This window comes from Mauremys reevesii, linkage group 3 (assembly GCF_016161935.1).
Source record: "Mauremys reevesii isolate NIE-2019 linkage group 3, ASM1616193v1, whole genome shotgun sequence".
Taxonomy (NCBI): Eukaryota; Metazoa; Chordata; order Testudines; family Geoemydidae; genus Mauremys; species Mauremys reevesii.
Genome location: NC_052625.1, coordinates 129871076 through 129889065, shown reverse-complemented (window position 1 = coordinate 129889065; position 17990 = coordinate 129871076). Strand labels below are relative to the sequence as shown.

General features: G+C 49.2%; 1 protein-coding gene across 10 annotated transcripts in view; it reads right to left on the bottom strand.

The window, feature by feature from the left end:
* ATG5 (autophagy related 5) overlaps positions 1-17990 on the bottom strand; it is a 139619-nt gene that overhangs the window by 52546 nt on the left and 69083 nt on the right. For all 10 annotated transcript variants that reach the window (XM_039532278.1, XM_039532284.1, XM_039532280.1 and 7 more), the window contains exon 6: positions 2680-2774. In XM_039532278.1, the coding sequence (XP_039388212.1) occupies positions 2680-2774 (95 nt within the window). The remainder of the gene's footprint in view (positions 1-2679; positions 2775-17990) is intronic.

The window sequence follows — 17990 nt, the reverse complement described above, 5'->3', positions numbered from 1 at the left end:
GTGACCAAAGACGATGCTAGGAGAAAATTGCATCTATAGGTTTTGATGCACACATACAGAGCTTACCATCTGCTAAAATTTCTGATAGCGCTCACAAAATAACTGTGACTTCCGTTCTCAATCTTTAAAGTTTCACTATGACAGTAAATTTGTCTTAATTAAATCTAAACACAAAGTTACTACAAAACAATTGTATACTTCTTTAGATTTACAAATTCTAATAAAGCATTTAGATCCAGTATAAAGTAACACTGATACATTCAGCATTAACAGATCTCCTTTTTATAGTGACTGGTGTAAAACTTCAACACCATTAATGATTTACAAGATACATTTTGGATGTAATTTATGAAGACAGACCATCAAAATAGCACGATTGACTGATTCCCTTCTAACTGAATTTTGGATGAGTATACAACAGTACCTTAAACTCAACTCAAAACGTAACACCAAACTTCATGCCATAAGAAAGCAGAAGGCACATAGGAAAGAAAAATTAAAGAATTCCATGACATTTCTCCAGAATCTTAACATTCTGCTAAAAGAAAACTCCTAGGCAAAAATAAAGAGACTAACTGTATTCTTACATTAGAAATAAACAAATATTGCAGATAGGTTTGGAGTTGAGGGATGGAGATAAGGAGAATTCTCAAAGAGTCTTATGATACCTAAATGCAGCTACAGTCTCTAAATCTAGTTTAAACATTCTGTAAACCAACATTTCTGGAATTAAAAATAAAAAGTAACTAATTTACTCAACTAGTCATTTATTAAGTTTGAAAATACCAGATTAATATCCCATAAATTCTCCCATCTGCTTTTCAATTTATTAATCATCATACAATGCAAACAGCAGAAAATGGACAAACTCATTTTACATTTTCTTTTACAAAAAGGGATGGATCACTTGATGATGGCCTGTTCTGTTCATTCCCTGTGAAGCACCTGGCATTGGCCACTGTTAGAAGAAAGGATACTGGGCTAGATGGACTATTGGTCTGACTCAGTCTAGTTGTTCTTATGTTCTCAGAATGACATAGGTAAATGTGTAATTTAACATGAAGGGGTTTATAAAATAGACTGACTAGAGTACATAGACAGTCTTTAAACAATTTTTGTATAGTTTGCAAAGGGAGGAACTTTTAATTCTGAATCAGCCACCATGATTTACAATTTTACACTTTAACAAAGAACTACTCTCTGCTACTTTTTAGTGTGCAACAATCTAAGTGCGGGTTGTTCTTGTATTTACAAGCTGGGAGGCAGACCCAATGTCAGCAGCAGGTAAGTATGCCTAGTGGTCTGTGATGGGATGTTAGATGGGATGGGATCTGAGTTACTACAGAGAATTCTTTCCTGGGTGCTGGCTGGTGAGTCTTGCCAACATGCTCAGGGTTTAACTGATCGCCATATTTGGGGTCGGGAAGGAAGTTTCCTCCAGGGCAGATCGGCAGAGGCCCTGGAGGTTTTTCGCCTTCCTCTGCAGCATGGGGCACGGGTCACTTGCTGGAGGATTCTCTGCAGCTTGAGGTCTTCAAACCACAATTTGAGGACTTCAATAACTCAGACATAGGTTAGGGGTTTGTTATAGAAGTGGATGGGTGAGATTGTGTGGCCTGCATTGTGCAGGAGGTCAGACTAGATGATCATAATGGTCCCTTCTGACCTTAAAGTCTATGAGTCTATGAGTCATTGACTAGCTTAGCTTTGACTAGCATTGGCTTTGCTCGCTATATGAACTACAAAAAATTTTCTGACTTCTGCAATAGTAGCAGGGCAGTTCCATACTAAAGCTATCACAAAGATATAAAAAATGCATCACTGAAAATTTCTAATAACCTAATTCAATTCCTTTTTGAGCTTACTTAAATTTGCACCTTTTTCAATATTTCACATTAAATTCACATACTAAGTATGCTATAAGAACAGTTAAATAGTATTTTATTGTGCTAAAACTTGTCTTTTCAAAATAAAGTAGCATTATTAGAACAGTTAAGAGCAACAGATGTCCCAAGTGAAATTAGCAAGGTGAGTATTTTTTCACAGACACTACCTACACCACTTGCTCTCTCATTGGGCCTATAATGACAGAATATAAGAAGCTTATGCACAGGCTGAGGAAAATGTTCCTCCTGAAATGCTTGCCTCCAGCTCTTCAGCTGAGGATGAACTCGGCCTGTTTTGTGTACAGCGGAGCCTTCAAGGGCAGATACTACAGCAAGTTCTTCAAGTAGGGATAATTTCTTATTTGTCTATAAGAGGGACAAAGTGGGTGAGGTAATATCTTTTGCATTAAGTCATAAATCCAGTCATTTTATCAAGACCATGATTTTTAGTATCTAGCAGAGATATGAATTTAAACACCCAGGCTAGTCTTTTGTTTTATTTGTCTGTAAAGCACTTAGCATACTTTTGTGTATTGTGCACCTATTTCTGGCACAATGAGCAGCAATTACTTATTAGGATCAAGTGTGAGTAACATGCTCTATGGACTTCTATTGCCTCAGTTAATTCATGCAACTGAACAGCCCAGCAAATGTGAGCAAACAGACCACCTAATTTTACTTTGCAGCTAAAAATAAGTGGACTTATTTCATTTGGTTTACTTTTATAACATTTGACAGATCTCAGCATGACAACAGATTTGTAAAACATGAGGCTTTTAATGTTGTCTCCTACCTGATATATTCTAAATGGGATGTAGCGAAATCCACTATCTTCTGGAGGATACTCCATGAGTTTCCGATTTATGGCCCAAAATTGGTCAAATTTGTCTGTGAAAGTAAGAGTTGTATTTATTATTAGCATTAATAACGTATATGCTCTTTACTGAAAAAGATACACAAAATATGATAGGCACAATCATACACACAGGAAAATGGAGCATCTAAAACTCTTATCACAGAATATTTGCCTGCAAGTAGGTTTTTTCCCCTATAATTCTTTTTCCCTATGTAGCCTCAAGAAGGGGAATTGCCCTCCCATACTGCTGAAAATAAACAGAGCAGGTAATCCACGTTGTCCCACCACAGTCACAATGTGATAACTTGTCAGAAACTAAAGAGAAACTGACTTCATGTCACTCTGCTTCTTCCAAGGGTAGAGAAATACTGTGTAACACAGCATTAACAATGCTGCTATTTCAGCCAGAAGCAGATATTGCTAATGCTCTCTGCTACTACTGCTCTCTGCTCCCCCTTTTTTTCATATTTAACAGCTTTTTTTAACTTGAGAGGAAAAATCAGGTGCAAAGTACAGGGGACTTAAGAGCAGAAACAGCAACATGGAGACAATTTATTTTTGTCTCTTGATATTTGTAGTTAGAGAAGGTCCTTTAGGATAATCTGCTCTGGTACTCTGGTAAATATGGAAGCACTTGTAAACAGCAAAATCACAGAAGAAATGTGTACCATTTTGATGGAACAACCTGAGAATAAAAGTAAAAGTTTAATATGTTCAACATACACACAGATTTTTGTACATTATACACAGTAATTTATATTAAAAGTTAACTGGTTTTAATGTTGGTAATATCAGAAAAAATTAAGTAGTTTCAGACAACATACATTTCCTCTCTGCCAAAACACACTGAGTGCTGTACAACACAATAGCATTAAAATATGTAAAACAAACGTCCTAATTAAAATAGGATAAGGAAAGCACTTTAAAAGGGTAAAGAGGATATTCAGATAAGATCAACCAAGCAGAACAAATACCAAAAAAAGGAAGAGGAGGAGGGAGGCGACATGTGGGGAGCTAATCGCGATCATACTGAAAAATATCTTTAAAATTGAGAAAGGTTTGTTGTTAAGAAGTAGAGAGAGATATAGAGACATCAGTGCTCTAGGGGCCACAAAGTCATGATCAACTGCCAATCTAAGACATAACAGATGGCTCTCTTAAGGCATATATGTTGTATCTTATCAAACATACCCAAAGCAACAATGCTCAACCGGATCTCAAATACAGTCAAGGTCTTATTTTTTTTTTTTTAAATCCAACATGTTACAGGGAACCAAAGTAAATAAAATTAGACAGGCATAATATGATCGCTGTGGTTCAATCCAGGCAAAAAAGGGTTTATCTGTATCCTGAACAAGCTACCAATGATTGATACATATCATAGAATCATAGGGCTGCAAGGGACCTCAAGAAATCATCAAGACTAGCTCCTGCGCTGATGCAGGATCAAGTAAATCTAGAGGCCAGGGGTTCTCAACACATTTTTTGGTGGCCTCAAAGTGCGGCCACCCACTCTTGCTGGTGGCTGCTCTGACAATTTTTCCTAAAATACTTAATTAACTTTAGGGGATAAAATGCACATATATATATCCAAATCACTGTATTTTATTTATGTAGGGTTTGTTTTTTTTCAAACTCAATAATCAAAATCATGTACTGCTGTCTCTATTCTTTACTGGACCTAAACAGAATAGAAACAAAAAAAGACGGTTACTCACCATTGTAACTGTTGTTCTTCGAGATGTGTTGCTCATATCCATTCCAGTTAGGTGTGCGCGCACCGCGTGCACGCTCGTCGGAAGATTTTTACCCTAGCAACACTCAGTGGGTCGGTTGGGCGCCCCCTGGAGTGGCGCCGCTATAGCGCCAGATATATACCCCTGCCGACCTGTCCGCTCCTCAGTTCCTTCTTGCCGGCTACTCTGACAGTGGGGAAGGAGGGCGGGTCTGGAATGGATATGAGCAACACCTCTCGAAGAACAGTTACAACGGTGAGTAAACCGTCTTTTCTTCTTCGAGTGATTGCTCCTATGCATTCCAGTTAGGTGATTCCCAAGCCTTACCTAGGCGGTGGGGTCGGAGAGAGACGTGGCAGAGTGTAATACCGCTGAGCCAAAGGCTGCATCATCTCTGGATTGTTGTACCAATGCGTAGTGGGACGCAAAGGTGTGAACTGAAGACCAGGTAGCTGCCCGACAGATTTCCTGGATGGGGACATGGGCCAGGAAGGTGGCAGAAGAGGCGTGTGCCCTTGTAGAGTGAGCAGTAAGATGGCTAGCCTGAACATGAGCAAGCTTGTAGCATGTCTTGATACAGGATGTCACCCAAGACGAGATCCGTTGGGAAGAGACTGACATGACCTTCATGTGGTCCGCTACTGCCACAAAGAGCTGGGGCGAACACCAAAAGGGTTTCGTCCGCTCTATATAAAAGGCTAGAGCCCTACGGACGTCCAAAGTATGAAACTGCTGTTCCCGGCGCGATGAGTGTGGTTTCGGGAAAAAACCGGGAGGAAGATACCCTGGTTTACATGAAAAGCAGACACCACCTTGGGAAGGAAGGAGGGATGTGGTCGGAGGTGCACCTTGTCTTTGTGGAAGACCGTATAAGGTGGGTCCGCCGTCAGGGCGCGAAGTTCTGAGACTCGCCTCGCCGAAGTGATAGCGACAAAGAAGGCCGTTTTCCAGGAGAGATATAAAAGGGAACATGTGGCCATAGGCTCGAAAGGGGGACCCATAAGTTTGGCTAAGACCAGGTTTAAGTCCCAGGTAGGGGCTGGGCGCCAGATCTGTGGGTACAACCGTTCTAGCCCCTTAAGGAACCGGGAAACCATATGGTTAGAAAAAATAGAACGGCCACCCTCGCTGGGTCGGAAGGCCGAAATGGCTGCCAGGTGCACCTTTAAGGAGGAGACCGCAAGGCCCTGCTCCTTGAGGGACCAAAGGTAGTCCAATATCTTTGGAATAGACACCAGGTGGGGATCGAAGCCGTTTTGATCGCACCAGTGGGCGAAATGCTTCCACTTGGCGAGGTAAGTCGACCTAGTGGAAGGTTTTCTGCTCCCCAGAAGCACCTGCTGTACTGCAGCAGAACAACTTCGCTCCGCCTGAGTCAACCACGCAGGAGCCAAGCCGTGAGGTGAAGGGACTGCAGGTCCGGGTGGTGAAGCCTGCCAAAGTCCTGCGTTATGAGATCCGGCCATAGCGGCAGGGGAATTGGTTTCGCCACAGACAGGTCGAACAGCAGGGTGTACCAATGCTGCCTCGGCCATGCCGGAGCAATGAGAATAAGGTTGGCTCTGTCCCTCCGGAGCTTGAGCAACACTCTGTGAATGAGGGGAAACGGTGGAAAGGCATACAGCAGGTGCCTTGTCCACGGGAGGAGAAAAGCGTCTGAAAGGGAGCCCGGGGAGCGTCCTTGGTAGGAGCAGAACCGGTGGCATTTCCTGTTCTCTTTGGAGGCAAAGAGGTCTACTTGGGGAAAGCCCCACCTCTGGAAAACTGTGTGGATGACATCGGGGCGGATCGACCATTCGTGAGACAAGAATGACCTGCTGAGGCGATCTGCCAAGGTGTTCTGTACTCCCAGGAGAAAGGACACTACTAAATGGATAGAGTGGGCTAAGCAGAAGTCCCACAGGTGGAGGGCTTCTTGGCAAAGTAGGGAGGAACGCGCCCCGCCCTGCTTGTTTATGTAGAACATTGTTGTCGTGTTGTCCGTGAAGACGGATACACAGCGGCCTTGTAGATGGACTCGGAACGTTTGGCACGCCAGGCGGACTGCCCTCAGCTCCCTGACGTTGATATGTAAGGCCAGTTCGTGGGGTGACCAAAGGCCCTGGGTGTGTCGGTTGCCGAGGTGGGCACCTCACCCCAAGGACGATGCGTCTGTGGTTAGCGCTACGGAGGGTTGGGGAGGGTGGAACAGCACTCCCATGCATACCACCGCTGGGTCTAACCACCAATTGAGGGAGTCGAAGACTGAGCCGGGAATCGTGACCACCGTGTCTATATTGTCCCTGTGTGGGCAGTATATGGACGTGAGCCACGTTTGGAAACTTCGAAGCCTGAGTTTCACGTATAGGGTCACGAAAGTGCATGAGGCCATGTGACCTAGTAGGCTGAGGCAGGTGCGCACCGACGTTGTCGGGAAGGATTGGAAGCTTCGAATAATCGAAGCCATGGCCTGAAACTGAGGCAGAGGGAGGCAGACTCTGGCCAGATTGGAGTCCAGAACTGCTCCGATGAATTCTATCCTCTGCACTGGAGTCAATGTAGACTTTTCGGCATTGACCATAAGGCCTAGCCTGCCGAAGAGGTCTATGACCACGCTCACGTGCTGAGACACCTGCTGTTGGGAAGTCCCGCGAATCAGCCAGTCGTCGAGGTACGGGTAGACGTGTATCCGATGACGGCGGAGAGCTGCAGCGACCACAGCCATGCACTTGGTGAAGACCCTCGGCGCCGCAGAGAGGCTGAAGGGGAGCACCGTGAATTGGTAGTGCTGGTGGTTGACGACAAAGTGAAGGTAGCGTCGATGAGGCGGGTAAATGGCAATGTGAAAGTATGCGTCCTTCATATCGAGGGCGGCATACCAGTCTCCCAGATCCAGGGAAGGGATAATGGTCCCCAGGGTTACCATGCGGAACTTGAGCTTCACCATAAATCTGTTGAGCTCTCGCAGGTCTAAGATTGGTCATAGGCCTCCCTTTGCCTTGGGGATTAGGAAATAGTGGGAATAAAAACCCCTGCCCCTCATGCCTTCTGGCACCTCCTCTATGGCACCCAAACTCAAGAGAGTCTCGACCTCTTGCAAGAGGAATTGCTCGTGAGAGGAGTCCCTGAAGAGGGACGGGTAGGGTGGGTGAGAGGGAGGGGGAGAAACAAATTGGAGGTGGTATCCCACTTCCACCGTGCGGAGGACCCAGCTGTCGGATGTTATCTGGGACCAGGCAGGGAGAAAATGGGAGAGACGGTTGGAAAAAGATGGGGAAGGATCCGGTAGGGAAACTGGTGGGCCGTCCTCGGGCGTCCCATCAAAAGTTCTGCTTAGACTCCGAAGCTGGTTTCGGGGGCGGTTGGGTTTGGTTTCCCTGGTTACCCGACTGTCTCCACCGATTCACCCTGCCACGACGCCTGGTGTCTGGTCGCGGCCTGGGTTGATTGTAGGGGTGGTACGGCTGGGGCCGGAAGGACCTCCGTTGGGTCACCGGAGTGTGCATGCCCAACGAGCGCATCATAATGCGGTTGTCCTTGAGGCTCTACAGCCTTGGGTTGGTTTTCTCCAAAAAGAGACCCTGACCGTCGAAAGGCAGATCCTGAATCGTTTGTTGTAATTCAGGTGGGAGAGTCGAGGCTTGGAGCCATGATATGCGCCTCATTGTTATGCCAGAGGCCAGGGTTCTGGCCGCCGAGTCCGCTGAATCCAGGGAGGCCTGGAGGGCAGTTCTGGCCACTTTTTTACCCTTTTCCAAAAGGGCCGTGAACTCTGGACGGGAGTCTTGTGGCAGAAGCTCGGTGAACTTGTCTACAGACACCCATGTATTAAAGCTGTAGCGGCTTAGCAGGACTTGTTGGTTGGCCACCCTAAGTTGAAGGCCACCAGCCGAGTAGATCTTACGGCCTAGAAGGTCCATGCACCTCACTTCCTTCACCTTAGGAGCCGGCGCTTGCTGGCCATGTCGCTCATGGTCATTGATGGATTGCACGACCAGCGAGCAGGGAGCAGAGTGAGTGTACAGATACTCATAGCCCTTTGACGGGACCATGTATTTTCTCTCCACTCCCCCAGCAGTCGGTGGGATGGAGGCCGGGGACTGCCATATGGTATCTGCATTGTTTTGAATGGTACGTATAAACGGCAAGGCCACTCGGAGGGGGGCATGCGCCGTCAATATGTCCACCACTGGATCCTCTACTTCTGCTACCTCCTCAACCAGCAGGCTCATATTTTGAGCTACCCTCCTCAACAAGTCCTGATGCGCCCGAAGATCAATAGGAGGAGGACCCAAGGAGGATGTTCCTGCAACTGCCTCATCAGGTGAGGAGGAGGAGGAGAGACCCGGTACCAGAGGGTCTTGTGGTGGATCAGTGAGCGGCTGAGGAGCGTCTGCAACGAGAGGCGCTTCAGGTTCCTCAGATGCCAGTGGTGCCTCTTCCGTGTCCACGGGAGGAGGCCTGCTTATCGTGGCTTCTGGAGCTCGATGGTCGGAGGGCCCCGAGCACTCAGCCGCGAATGGGGCACCTTGCGCCTCGTGGTAAGCCCACGGGGTCCAGAAAGCCCATTGAGGAGGCCCTTGGTCTTGGCCTTGAGGCTCGTTTTGCTGGTAGCAGCACTGCCGGCGTGGGAGGAGACGGATGGTTGTCTCCAAGGCCATGGCGGTGCCGAGAAGCCGTGAGACGGTGCTGCCGATCCAGCCGTTCGGTCCCGGGACGGGAGTGAGATCGGGACCATCTACCGTGCCGGTGCCGGGAGGTCGACCGGGATCTCAAGCCTCTATGGTGAGAACGGCTGCGGGACGAGCGGTACCGAGAGCCGGACCGGTGCCGATAACGTCTGTCCGGCGGCCGGGATCGTGATCTTCTCCGCGAGTACGACCGGTACCACGATGGAGAGCGGTACCGGGACTGCGAGCGGTGCCGGGATCGAGACCGGCGTGAGTGGGAACGTCTCCGAGATCGAGATCTGGAGTGACGTTTCTCCTGGTGGTCAGGGGAAGGAGGCCTCATTATGGCCGGCTTGCCAACTGACTTGACAACCCGCACCGGCGGTGCCGGGGGTTGAGGCTGTGACGGCTCCGTCAGTGCAATCAGCTCTCTTGCCGTCGAGAAAGTCTCTGGAGTTGACGGGAGAGCCAGCTCGACCGCAGTGTGTACTGGGGAGCAGTGTGGTACCGGACTCGACGGCCCTTGCGGTGCCAGAGTCGACAGTGCTGCGCTAGGAGGAGCTTGGAGTTGCGGTGCCGGAGCTGGTGGTGCCGGCGTAGGTACCGGAGTTCGGCCTACGGGCCTGGACGTATGGTCCTTTTTGGAGGACGAAGTCGACGCCGCCTTGCGTTTCCCCGAAGGGGAGAGGGAACGGTGGCAGGGAACCGGTGCCGGCTGTTGTCGGTGCCGGGCTTCAGTGCCGGAGTGAGCTGGTGCCGAAGGCGCACTCCTCACCGATGCGGACTGCTGGGTGGTTGGTGCCGGCGCCGCAGGGCTAAGTGCCGACTCCCTTAGGCCTGGTCTACACTAGGAGTTTATGTCGAATTTAGCAGCGTTAATTCGATTTAACCGTGCAACCGTCCACACCAGGAAGGAGTAATTAGTTCGACCTAGAGGGCTCTTTAGTTCGAATTCGGTACTCCACCCCGACGAGGGGAGTAGCGCTAAATTCGACATGGCTATGTCGAGTTAGCCTATGTGTGGACGGAAATCGTCCTTAGTAGCTCCGGGAGCTATCCCACAGTGCACCACTATGTTGACGCTCTGGACAGCAGTCCGAGCTCAGATGTTCTGATCAGCCATACAGGAAAAGCCCCGGGAAAATTTGAATTCCTTTTCCTGTCTGGCCAGTTTGAATCTCAATTCCTGGTTGGACATTGGGGCGAGCTCAGCAGCAGCGGCAACGATGCAGAGCTCTCCAGCAGAGGGGTCCATGCAATCTCAGAGTAGAAAGAGGGCCCCAGCATGGACTGACCGGGAAGTCTTGGATCTGATCGCTGTGTGGGGCGATGAGTTCAGGCTTCGAGCTGCGCTCCAAAAAACGGAATGCAAAGACCTACGAGAAGGTCTCCAAAGCCATGGCACTCAGAGGATACAGCCGGGATGCAACGCAGTGCCGTGTGAAAATCAAGGACCTGAGACAAGGCTACCAAAAAATCAAAGCGGCAAACGGATGCTCCGGAGCCCAGCCCCAGACATGCCGCTTCTACGAGGAACTGCATGCCATTCTCGGTGGGTCTGCCACCACTGCCCCACCAGTGACCGTGAACTCTGAGGATGGGATAGTGTCGACGGGCAGTTTCTCGGCGATGTTCGCGGATGGGGAAGATGAGGAAGGGTTTGTGGAGGACAAGGCAGGCGACAGCGCTTACACTACTGATTTCCCCGACAGCCAGGATCTCTTCATCAGCCTCACAGAGATCCCTACCAACCCTCCCCGGCCGTTAACCCGGACTCTGAATCAGGGGAAGGATCAGTCAGTAAGTGCTATAAACATGTAAACATTTATTTTTTAAAAAAACAGGAATAAAAACTATATGAAAAGAAGGTCAATACATATAGGGATAGAACAGAAATCCTCTTGGGAGAGTTCCACGAAGCTCTCGTAGAGGTACTCGAAAAGCCTCCGCAGGAGGTTCCTGGGGAGAGGTGCCTTATTGGGTGCTCCGTGGAAGCACACTCTTCCACGCCAGGCCATCCTCAGGTACAGTGGGAGCATTGCCTCCACGAGCATGGCAGCATAGGGCCCTGGTCTGTGCAGGGTTTCACGCAGCATGCGCTCTCTGTCTCTTTTAGTGACCCGCCTCAGGGTGATCTCGCTCGGCAACTGCTGCATCTAATTAGGGGAATTAGTGTAATGTTACTATTGGGAATGCTTGACTTTTCCTTTGCATAACAATGACCGTCGTTTAACAGCCACGTGGTGGAGGCTGCAGAGGGAAAGCATACAGGATCTTTCCGGGACAGCCGCGAGGGGCTGGAACAGGGTCAGACTTTATGCTTTCCAGATTGCCTGCAGCAGGAGGGCACTGCTATCCATTAACTGTTAAGCAGCCTAAAGTTTACGGCTTACCAGGCCTGGCTGCTACACGGATTCTGCTGTCCTGCCCCGCTTGTCTGATCTCCAGTGCAAGACCCCAGGCAATGAAAGCGAATGCCGAAAATTCGAACTTGTCCTGAGAGCGCATGAGATAGGTGCCGTGTATGGTCTTGTTCACAGAAACAGACTAGACTGTGTTCAGTGTTCGCAAACATGTATCTTTGCAAGGAAATCACTTCCTTTTTCCCATCACACAGCTGCGGCTCTTTCCCGAACTGCCCCGGCATCCCCCTCACAGAGGCTGGCACAGATTAGGCGGCGAAAGAAAAAGACTCGGGACGAGATGTTCGCTGAACTGATGGCCTGCTCCAGAGCCGAGGCAGCCCAGCAGAGCCAGTGGAGGGAGACCCTCTCTCAGCAGCAGCGCTCACACAGCGAACGGGAGGACAGGTGGCGGCAGGAAGACCAGCAGGCGACTCAAACGCTGCTTGGACTAATGAGGGAGCAAACGGACACGCTCCGGCGCCTTGTGGATGTTCTGCAGGACCGCAGGCAGGAGCAGAGAGCCCCCCTGAACTGTATCTGCAACCGCCCTCCCCCGCCACAAAGTCCTGTCACCCCCTCACCCAAAATCACAAGAAGGAGGGGCTAGGGGCCGTGAAAACTGTCACTCCACCCCAGCAGAGCGCTCATGTACCAAACAGCTCTCATTCCCTAAAGTATGAGAATTGCTTCCCTTCCTGGCTCACCCAATCCAAAATCCCAGTTTCATCCCCCAACTGTGTAGCTGAGTATTAAAAATAGTTTGCTGTTCATTACTGTTTCCGTCATGTTTCTTTGCAGAAGACTTTGTGTGAAGGGGAGATAGGGGTTTGTTAATTGCATAGGACAGCCACCATTACCAGGGTACAGACATGGGGGCAGGATCAACAGCAGGTCACACACAGAGTGCAGTCACTAGGCACCCGGGTCACTCTGGGAGGTGTCTGCTGCCCCAGGTCAGTCTGGGAGGTGTATGCTGCCCCAGGGTCCGAGCGCCTGGCATCCACAAATGGCAAGGCAGGCTGCCCTTACCATGCCCTTCCACCCTAGCCATGAGCCTCTCCGATGCCCTGAGCCCCAACCAGAGCCATCATCCCCCTACACCTACTCACCCTTCCCACACACCCCTCACCCCTTCCTGCAAACCCACCCCTTCCTGCACACCCTCCTGTAACCGTCCTCCCCCCAGAGACCGCTGTAGGAGCAGGAGCCTGTCATTCCTCGAGTGTAGAAGCGGTCTGTACATCACTGCACACCGTACCCACCACAGTCTGTGTCCCTGTTTGAACTCTTTAACGCGAATTCGTTAGTAAAGAAAACTTTGTTAATTAACAATGTTCCAATAACTTTATTTTTAAACATCTGTTGGAAGGGGGGAAACCTGGTGAACAGGGTATGTAACCGCTGAAAAAAGTCAATAGTAACTGAAACAGGGGCAGGTTCAGCTTCTCTGTAAAGAGACTGGACAGTCATAGGTTACCCTGCTCTCTGAGGGCTAGTCTACACTTACGAGCCGGGTCGACGCGGTGAGTTCGACTTCTCGGAGTTCGAACTATCGCGTCTAATCTGGACGCGATAGTTCGAACTCCGGAAGCGATAGTTCGAACTCCGGTACTCCACCACTGCAAAAGGCGGTGGCGGAGTCGACCTTGGAGCCGCGGACTTCGATTCCGCGGCGTCTGGACGGGTGAGTAGTTCGAACTAGGGTACTTCGAATTCAGCTACGCTATTCACGTAGCTGAATTTGCGTACCCTAGTTCGACCCCGCTTCTTAGTGTGGACCAGCACTGAGGAACCTAGCTTTCAAAGCCTCCCGGATGCACAGCGCTTCCCGCTGGGCTCTTCTAATCGCACGGGTGTCTGGCTGAGCGTAATCAGCAGCCAGGCGATTTGCCTCAACCTCCCATCCCGCCATAAAGGTCTCCCCCTTGCTCTCACAGAGATTGTGGAGCACACAGCAAGCTGCAATAACAATGGGGATATTGGTTTCGCTGAGATCTGAGCGAGTCAGTAAGCTCCTCCATCTCCCCTTGAGACGTCCGAAAGCACACTCCACCACCATTCTGCACTTGCTCAGCCGGTAGTTGAAGAGCTTCTTGTCACTGTCCAGGGCACCTGTATAGGGCTTCATGAGCCAGGGCATTAGCGGGTAGGCTGGGTCCCCGAGGATCACTGTAGGCATCTCCACATCCCCAACAGTTATTTTGTGGTCCGGGAAGAAACTACCTTCCTGCAGGCGTCTAAACAGACAAAAGTTCCTGAAAACACGCGCGTCATGAACCTTGCCCGGCCACCCGACGTAGATGTTGGTAAAACGTCCCCTATGGTCCACCAGTGCTTGCAGCACCATTGAAAAGTAGCCCTTTCGGTTAATATATTGGCTGGCCTGGTGGGCCGGTCCCAGGATAGGGATGTGAGTCCCATCTATAGCCCCACCACAGTTTGGGAATCCCATCGCGGCGAAGCCATCTATGACGACCTGGACGTTTCCCAGGGTCACTACCTTTGAGAGCAGTAGGTCAACGATTGCGTGGGCTACTTGCATCACAGCAACCCCCATGGTAGATTTGCCCACGCCAAAGTGGTTCGCTACTGACCGGTAGCTGTCTGGCGTGGCAAGTTTCCAGAGGGCTATGGCCACTCGCTTCTGCACACTCAGGGCTGCTCGCATCCGGGTGTCCTGGCGCTTCAGGGCAGGGGCCAGCAAGTCACACAGTTCAAGGAAAGTGCCCTTACGCATCCTGAAGTTTCGCAGCCACTGTGATTCATCCCAGACCTGCAGCACTATGCGGTCCCACCAGTCCGTGCTTGTTTCCCGGGCCCAGAATCACCGTCCCATAGCATGAACGTGACCCATTGCCACCATGATCTCCGCGGCGCGGGATCCCGTGCTTTGTGAGAGGTCTGTGCCACTCTGACACTTCATGTACTCACCGTGCTGCCGGAGCCTCCTCGCCCAATTTCTCAGCAGCTGACTGTGGAAGAGGTGGACGATAAGGTGCGAGGAGTTGACAACAGCCATAAGTGCAGCGATGATCGCAGCAGGCTCCATGCTCGCAGTGCTGTGGCGTCTGCGCTGTCACTGACCAGAAAAGTGCGCGAACAGATTGCCCGCCGGCGCTTTCAGGGAGGGAGGGCGGGAGTGACGGTTGAATGACGACTGTTACCCAAAACCACCCTCGACACATTTTTCCCCCAGCAGGCATTGGGGGCTCTACCCAGCATTCCAATGGGAAGCGGGGACTGCGGGAACTGTGGGATAGCTGCCCAGAATGCACCGCTTCCAATGTCGACGCTTGCCCCGTTAGTGTGGATACACAAATTCGTGTCCTTAGTGTGGATACACAAATTCGACTTCATAAGGTCGAATCCACAAATTCGACCTAAGTTAAATCGAACTACTCTTGTAGTGTAGACATACCCTTAGGAGAGGCTTTAAGCGAAAGTCCCGCTCCTTTTTTGTTCTTGGCTTGAAAGACTTGCAAATGTGGCACTTATCAGGAAGGTGAGACTCTCCTAAGCACTTCAGGCAAGATTCGTGAGGGTCTCCAACCGGCATCGGCTTCTGGCAGGCCGAGCACGGCTTAAACCCTGGTGCCTTGGGCATGAGCCCGCACCGGGTCAGGGGAAAAAGGGGGCTAGTCCCCCAATTCCCCAGTGAACTATATACTAACTACAACTAAACTAGTAAACTAACTCTAACTATACTAAGTTGAACTATATACACAACAAGGTAGAAACAAGAGCGAGAAGCTAGGGTTGTGGAGGACAGCGATGCCGCACTCCACTGTTCCAACGACCGTCACGGGCGGTAAGAAGGAACTGAGGAGAGGACGGGTCAGCAGGGGTATATATCTGGCGCTATAGCGGCGCCACTCCAGGGGGCGCCCAGCCGACCCACCGAGTGTTGCTAGGGTAAAAATCTTCCGACAAGCGTGCACGTGGCACGCGCATACCTAACTGGAATGCATATGAGCAATCACTCGAAGAAGAATAAGGTGCTTTTCATGTTCTTGTCTTTTGTTATTTCTTTTGCTTTTTTTGGTTGCTTTTTTGTTTTAGACTTGCTAGCTAGTAAGTCTGCTGCTGTGAAAAGTGGCATGTGTGTGTTTGTTAACATTTTTTCACAGAAGCAGACTTCCTAGCTACCTGGGAGATAGTGAAAAGTGATATTAACAAACATACAAATATCACTTTTCACAGCAAATTTACTCAGCCCCAGCAAGCTGGGGGACAAATTAAGCCCTGGATGGGGAAGTGGGGAGGGAGGCAGTAGGGGATCAGGGGGCAATGGATAGGGGGGACCACAGGAGGCAGCAGGGACCAGGTGCAATTGGGGGGGGCAGCTTAGGGGCTTGGGGAGGCAGCGGGAGCCAGCGGTGCTGGGAAGGGTAGCGAGTCTGGGGCCAGGCTGAAGCCCTGTGGCCAGGGACCAGAGCTCGCTGCTCCATGGCCAAGCTTGCTGTTACCACCCCAGTGCTGAAGCCAGAAGCCCGAGCCCCACCAGCCCCAGGAAGGTGGGGAACTCACACCAGCTGCCTACTCCTCCAGCATTTCTGGCTCTAGAGGGGGACAGGGCCCAACCCCTGCTGGCAGCCCCAGGGGAGGAGATGCTACTTGCCCCCCACCCCCCCGAATCACCGCCCATGAGGCTGTGTCCACAAAAAAAGTCCCCGGTGGCCGAATGCAGTCACAGTGACCGCATTTGAGAAACGCTGACTTAGACAATACCTGACAAGTGTTTGTCCTGTTTCTCATAATCTCCAACAATGGGGATTCCACAACTTTTTCACATAAGTCAGGTTTTCTAAACCTTTTATCATTTTTTTTGCTCTCATCTGGCCTTGCCCCAAATTTGTTCACATCCTTCCTAAAGTGGGTTGCCCTGAACTGGACACAGGCCTCCTGCGGAGGCCTTACCAGTGCTGAATGCAGCAGGACAATTACCTCCTGAGTCTTACATATGACAGTGCTGTTAAAACACCCCAGAATTATATTAGTCTTTTTCACAGCTGCATAAACACTGCAGATTCTCATTTAATTTGTGATCCATTATACCCCCAGATCTTTTTCAGCAGTACTACCACTTAGCCAGTTATTCCCCATTTTGTAGTTGTGCATTTAATTTTTTTCCCCTTCCTAAGGGTAGTATTTTGCCTTTGCCTTTATTGAATTTCATCTTGTTGAATTCAGACCAGTTCTCCAATTTGTCAAAGTTGTTTTGAATTTTACTTCTGTCCTCCAAAGTGCTTGTAACCCCTTCTAGCTTGGTGTCATCTGCTAATTTTATAAGCATACTCTCCATTCCATTATCCAAGCCATTAAAGAAAATATTGAATAGCACTGGACCAAGAACTGACCCCTGATAACTACTCTTGAGTACAGTCTTTCAACCTGTTTTTCCACTCACCTTATAGTAATTTAATCTAGACCACATTTCCTCCATTTAAGAGAATGTAATGTGGGACTGTGTCAAAAGCCTTACTAAAATCAAGATATTGCTACAAGCTGTAAGAGGAATTAACTTAAATTTGTGGTCAGTGGAGCAGTGGTGCTGTTTCAATGTCAGGAGGTAAGGGCACAGCCTGTGTGAAGTGCACAACTGAAATACTTTCGTGCCACGTCTAAACACATGGCTGTTCATGCAAAGGTTGTGGCTGAAAGAGACCCAAGACACTTACTCTACAATCGAAAAACAAGTTATTTCAATAAGTGAGAACATGAAGGAGGATGACCTCCTCACTATAACCGCTGTCCACCATCAATGGGAGGTTAGAGACTGGGTAAGATTGTCTTAGAAGCCCAGCAATACACAACGATTTGAGGATGGTTGACTGCATCCCTTCACTAAGTTGATAACACCTGTCCATTATGGCAACATACTACGTGAAATAACTAAGACATGTAAGGGACTGAACCACAGGGGGGTCTCAATATTATCCATTGACATCTTACCAGAAAACAAGCTAAACCAAACCAACATCAGCACATAGATCTAATTTACCTTTTTAGTGCTTAGATACAAATGATAGGCTTTACAGACACGAAGTGGGTATTCACCCACGAAAGCTTATGCTCCAATACTTCTGTTAGTCTATAAGGTGCCACAGGACTCTGTCGCTTTTTACAGATCCAGACTAACACGGCTACCTCTCTGACAGTAAAAAGATAGTAAGGAGACCGTGAAGGAGCTATGGAGGAATACATTTTTCTAGTGCTCCTATGGGAGTGGATATCCTTCCCATAGTCTTAAAAACCTTGTCCTTTTATTTTAGTCTAGTATAATGCTTTTTGTTGTGGTTGCTTCAATCTTCACTAAAAAGATTGAGACCTGATGCTTACCAAAAATATTAAAAACTAGGGGGAAGGATCTCAGGCCAAAATAAGAAAAGAACAGGTTAAAGAATACGGTATATAGTTAAGTTAGATGTATTCAAGTCAGCAGTGTCCAATAAACTTTG